This window comes from Corapipo altera, unplaced genomic scaffold (genome assembly GCF_003945725.1).
Source record: "Corapipo altera isolate COAL_440 unplaced genomic scaffold, ASM394572v1 93, whole genome shotgun sequence".
Taxonomy (NCBI): domain Eukaryota; kingdom Metazoa; phylum Chordata; class Aves; order Passeriformes; family Pipridae; genus Corapipo; species Corapipo altera.
In genome coordinates this window covers 146,658-152,816 of record NW_020885000.1, presented here as the reverse complement: position 1 = coordinate 152,816, position 6,159 = coordinate 146,658, and the positions used below count along the sequence as shown (strand labels likewise).

General features: G+C 47.7%; 1 protein-coding gene across 12 annotated transcripts in view; it reads right to left on the bottom strand.

Annotated features, from left to right (window-relative positions):
* The window catches only part of ZNF618 (zinc finger protein 618), a 95,396-nt gene that overhangs the window by 63,387 nt on the left and 25,850 nt on the right, over positions 1-6,159 (bottom strand). For 10 of the 12 annotated variants that reach the window (XM_027666953.1, XM_027666957.1, XM_027666954.1 and 7 more), the window contains one exon: positions 212-250. The exons of the other annotated variants lie outside the window; for them this stretch is intronic. In XM_027666953.1, the coding sequence (XP_027522754.1) occupies positions 212-250 (39 nt within the window). The remainder of the gene's footprint in view (positions 1-211; positions 251-6,159) is intronic. 12 annotated transcript variants of the gene reach the window in all.

The following is a 6,159-nucleotide window of genomic DNA, read 5'->3' as shown; positions in this document are numbered from 1 at the left end:
TGACGGGCTCCGAGCCGTGAGGGGCGGCCGTGCCCGGGACCCGCCGTACCCGCCCTGCCCCGCCGCCTCCCGCCGCCGCCTCCCGCCGCCGCCATCTCCGCGGCGGGGCCGCCCCCTGCCGGCCGCCTGCGGGACGGCCCCGCCACCGCCCCGGCCCCGCAGGGTCTCGGCTCCGCCAGCCCGCGGCCCCCTCACGCCCCGCTGTACTTACTGCCTTGTGAGGCTCCTTCCCCTGAGGCAGCTTCGGTGTCTGCAAAGAGAAAGAGCTGCGCTTAGATCCGCGGCCGCGCTGCCCCGGGCCCGAGCACTGCCTCGCTCGCTCCCTCGCTCTGCTCCGGCCGCGGCTCTGCCCCACATAGCGGCCCTGACGGCACCGAGCGGGCGCTGAGGGCTCACCGGGGCTGCGGGGCCCGACCCCGCCAACAAGGCCTCGGTGTTAAACCGCAGCTGCCCGCGGCCAGAGAATCACACACTGGTTTGGGCTAGAAGGGGACCTTGAAGACCATCTCGGTCCACCCCCTGCCATGGCAGTGACACCTTCCACTAGACCAGCTGCTCCAAGTCCTGTCCAACCTGGTCCTTCGGAGGAGCCTCGTAACCCCGGGCTCTGATTCCCCAGGCTGTCATTGGGACCTGGAGTCGACATGGGATGGCTGAAGGGACGTCCCTACCCTGGCCCTGCTCTGAAGGGCTTCAGGGAGCCCTGAAAGGGCTGTGGGGAGGTGTGGGGTGAGAGGGCTGCCTGCTCCCCTTGCCCATCCCTCCTGCCCCAGCCCAGCTCCTGCTGTACCCTGGCTGAGGGGCCCTGGATGGGGTGTGTAGGGCCTGGACAGACACATCCCAACAGCCTCACTGTCATTAAAGGAGTTCATGAGGATCAGCTTCCTAATTTCTACTGAAGGGTTATTGAAATCCCTCATGTGCAATTAGTCACAGGCTGGCTTGGGTTGGAAAGGACCCTAGAGATGATTTCATTCCACCCCCTGCCATGGGCAGGGACACTTTCCAGTAGACCAGGTTGCTCCAAGCCCTGTCCAACCTGGCCTTAGACACTTCCAGGGATGGGGCAGCCACAGCTTCTCTGGGAAACTTGTGCTGGGGCCTCACCACCCTCAAAGGGAACAATTTCTTCCCAATATCCCATCTAGCCCTGCCCTCTGGCAGTGGGAAGCCATTCCCCCTTGTCCTGTCGCTCCATCCCCTGTCCCAAATCCCTCTCCAGCTCTCCTGGAGCCCCTTTAGGCCCTGGAAGGGGCTCTCAGGTCTCACTGGAGTCTTCTCTTCTCCAGGTGAACACTCCCAGCTCTCCCAGCCTGGCTCCAGAGCAGAGGGGCTCCAGCCATCAGAGCATCTCTGTGGCCTGCTCTGGACTTGTTTCAACAGGCAATTTCTGGGCAAGAGCTGCCAACAAGGAAAACCAGCAGTGAACAGTGCAGCCAGCTCAGCCTCCCCTCCCCAGCCATGGCAAAGCCACTACAGGATACAGGCCATGAGATTTCCCCCAGGGCGATTCTGTCCTGGTCTTACTGAAGACAGATGTGGAAAGAAGGGAGAAAAAGCTCCCTTTGCTGTGGCTGAGACTGCAAGAAGCACAGACCACAGATCATGTTCAAGCCCTAAATGAATGCAATGGGCAAAGCTATAAGCTGGAAAACAAAACCCAAAGTTACAAGTCAAGGATCATAAACTATTAGGATTTCAAAGCCATTTTGAAGTGTTTCATATTCATCCTAAATTGCATATACTGTATGTCACATTATCTAATAACATAACCACGTTGCAAAATATTCCATGTCTCTTGGAATCATGCTTGTGCTCCTCTGGAAACCACAGCTGCGGAATGGCACAGCATTTTTGAATTTAAAATTTGCAACCTTAAGTAATGAACACTGTTTGCATTTAATTTCCCTATTTCTTAAAATTAATAAAAACAAATGATTGTGGGTTTGTGAATTTGTACATTTCTACTTGATTAACCTGCCTGATTAGATCATTTTTCTAGGCAATGATATTAATTTGGCACAATTTCATAAACTGAGGGGCCAGATCAGAAATCCTCAGTATCAGATGCAGAACCTTGACAGCAAAGCCCTGGATTTTTTCACAGCTGCTACTTGTATGAATTCCCACCTATCACTCAAGGAAAAGCAGCTATGACACAATGGATTTCTGCAAAATGCTGTCCTGGCATTCACAAGCAACGGCATAAATACACCACAAAAAATATGCACTATTCAAATAGCTTTAAAAAGTACTTTAGTCAAATTTAACAAGAATCAGGCAACACACAAAGGTTTAAGGAGCAGCTGTTTCTGAACTGTGCTAAGAAATGTTGTTAGTCATAAGACAGAACAAAGTCTTCCTGAATTAAAAAATGCCAAACTAAAAATCCCCTAACAGCCTGCTCTGCATCACCTTTGGGCTGAGACCAAGTAATTACAGCTCTGAGACAAAAGACCAATTTCTGAGAAGTTGTAAAAGTCAGGAGTAGGGAGGTGGGCAGGGGAGCTGCAAAATAGGCAAGTTAACTCCTATGTCCCAAGAAAATTTCTCCATCTCATATGAATATCTGCTGCAGACTGGGAGATGTGCACAGGAAAAAATGGATCTTGGGATGCAGAGCAGAGGGCAAAGGACCTCCTCAAAATCCTCCGATTTTTCAGTAGTAGATAAGCAAACAAGTGAACCCCAACTGTCTACAGCTCAGGAACAACCTTTCTACTCAGGGATGGTTATTTCGCTATGAATTTTCTACTTCTCACCTCAAAATCCACTCAGTGACAGAACTGCTCTAACTCAGACTCCAAAAATGTGCGCCTTGGAAAAAAGCGTTTTTTCCATATTCACCATCTGAATGAGTCATCTTCCTTTTCATATTTTTTTGCATTGAGCAGAACCCATTCTTGGAAAACATTAATCTGAAACTTTCAAAGCTTTGAGAAGCTTTTTAACAACTGGTGAAACTAGAAGCTTGGCCTGAAGAACCCAGTCCCAGTGTGGTGTGTTCAGCGTCTGTTCTGGTGAGGGCAGCTCAGCTGTCGGCTGGCACAGCCATGCGGGGAGGACACTGGGAGCTGATGGGTTTGGAGGGGGGCAGTGCAACAATTAAATAATGTAAATAAATAATAATGGAAAACAACTTGAGCAAAATCATCATTCAGCCCAGAAAGGCTTATCTGGAAGCAGAGAACTTCCACCAATTCTTGGGCCAGAGGCGAGATATCCTGCGAGGGTTAAACTCGAGCCTTGCTATTTTCTTTCTTTGCTTTCTGAAGAATTCTCCTTTGGGTAAAAATCTCCCTTGCTTGGCCTCAGCCCAGAAGTTTATAAATTTACTGTTTGAAAGTCTAATAACGCAATTTCAGCCATTTTTTTTGAGTTATCTAAAAGTGAAATAATTTTCCTGACTCAAAACATGCGGATGTTTTGCTGCTCATGTTGCTCAAACACGACCCAACCGTACAAAGCAGAACTTTCTAGCTGACTAACTCCTGAAGGCAATCCAAACCTTTTAATGACTTGAAAAACCCCACACAGCTAAAATAAAAGCACTGTAAGCAAAACATTTTTAAGCCCTGGGTTGCGTGTAGGCGAAGCGGTAACATTTGGGACAGAGCCTTCCATCAGCACCAGGAATGTGCAGCCCCTCTGCTCCAGCTGAACTCCAGCAGCTCGGCAGGAGGAAGGAGCTGTGATCCTGCAGAGATCAGCTCACAAAGGAGCCTTTCAGCTCCACAACATAACTTTTGCTGTTAGTTTTCTTTATTTTATTGGTGTGTTTTGGGGAGGCAAAAGGGGAAGGAACACAACCTTTTCCTTTCTTCCTTGATAAAATGTAGTGAGGAAATGTCTTACCTACGTTTCTGGCCCTGTGCAGAGCCCTGACATGGGGATTTCTGTGCCTGCATCTCAGCTTTCAGAGGAAAGCAGAACAGGAACTAAACCATCCTAATGTCCCAAAGTTTGCACTTGCAAACTGCCAGGAGATCAACTGCTGCCTGAAATTCTCCAGCCAATGGTGAGCATCACAGGGAAAACTAAGAAAATGCCCAGTTTTCCAATATAAACTTCCTTGTTCCTGAAGGCAGACAAAGAAGAAATCAGCCTAAAGAACACAGGTGACCTCCAACCAGCCTGTCTGCCACGGAGAGCTACAGAAGAGGCAGGAGCAGTTATAAAAAAAAAATAGAAAATTCCTCAAAAAAACGCTCATTACAAAAAAAACCATGATGTTGCCAGTGCAAGACTCTTCATGTGGAACCAAACAGCTAAAAGGATGAGAAGACACATAAGTTCTGCACAGGGTGGACAAGGACAGTTAAACTGCACGAGCAGAGGGCAACAGACCTTCCCCCCATGCTGGCCATGAGCTGTGAGCCCCAGGCTGCCCTGCCACAGCTCCACACTGGGCACTGCACTCAAAAACCAGCTCAGTTCAAAGCAAGAGCAACTGGAGACCACCAAACAGCAGGGATTTCTGCTGGAATGCCCAAAAAGCCCTGGAAGGAAGCACCTAAAGAGAAGAAAGAGGAGCCTACGTTTGCTCTCCCTCTCTGCTGCTGAGCTGGTGAGTTTCCCAGGATCAGTCCAACCTTCGGGAAAGGCAGATATTCGGGGACTAATGGGTGGCTCAGACCTCAGGGAAGCCACGGATGACACTCAGAAAATCCATCCTGCAAAGAGGGAATGCCAGGTCCTGCCAGTGCAGCACAACTCCTCCCTTGCCCAGGAAAAAGAAACGACTGCAGGATTCAGGATTGGAGCTTCTGGCAGCTGATTAACTGCACTTAATGGGCCAAGGGAGCTCACATTCCAGTGCTTCGAGGAAAGCAGCCCTGGGAGAGCTGGACTGCCAGTGCTTTATCCAAGACTGTGAAAACCTGCAGCGTGCAGAGTGACACCCCCAGTGCAGTGTCACCACCATGTTATCCCACCTGTGTCACAATGGGGCAGCACTGGCCTCTGCTCCTCCATGAAATGGGGCAATAAAAGCATCTTTCACAAAAATTCCCATCACTCCTGCAGTCCTATGCTATTCCAGCACTCTTCCTGGTACAGTCCGTGTACAGGTCTCACTGGGTAATATCACAAAGGGCTTTCCTCCAGAGAACTCTTCCTTCTTTTTCCTGCCCTTCCTTTACATGCCCTTTCTGTGGCACGGTATTCCTCTGCAGACAGGTCACACACTGTCCCACCACTTTACTTGCAGCTCAGGATCTGTTCCTGGGAAAATCCCACTCCCAGAGCTGCAGCATGTTTGCAGTTTGAGTTCTTGCTGCAGAGTGTATATGAATAAATACCTCACTTGGATTTTTATTGTCTTAAGACAATGCAAATGCACTTTAAATGTTACACTACATGCATCCATTTACACCAACATAAAACATTTTCTAAGTATTATAAGTATATATAAATTCTGTTTCTCCACCATTGATGTGAAAATTACTAATAGATTTCCACTTTCAAAATTTTGAAAATTTCCCTCTTCTACAGCTACATATGACAAAGGCTTTGGGAGCAAAAGTAAAGTCATGTCTCCACTGAGTTCATGTCAAAACCATGGATATCAATTGTACAGGTTGATGCCTCCAGATAATTTAATATATAGCTTAATTTCATTATCAAATATAAATAAATACAAATCAGTTGGATCACACACTAGGAGGTGATCTCATACTAACAGAGCTCCTAAAATTCCACCCAAATTAAAGATCCCATAGTGCGTGGGGAAGAGAAGTAAAATAAAAGCCATCCTTGTCCCAGATTTAAATACTGCAATTATTACTGCAAAATTATTGCAATGCTGTGATGTAATGCTAAAGCATATCCCTATTATTTTAGGGATTTTTTTTTTCCTTAATCTGCAGAGTGAAGCTACTTAGTTGTTACATTTAAAGGACTTTCAGGAATTTTGTTGGTATTTAGAAAAGAAATACCAGCACTGGAAAACAATTCAGTGTGTATCTAAGGGTACTGAGGCAGCTCTGTGATATTAAACAGCACACAAGGAACATACAGTTAAGGGATGTGTGAGAGATCATGACAAACTGAGCAATTAAGGACACACGTTCCCTTCTCAGCTGGGCATGTGCTGACTTCTGAGAGTTTATGCATTTAAAATCTAGTATTGCATTAGCCTTGATTATCCCTGGATTTTCA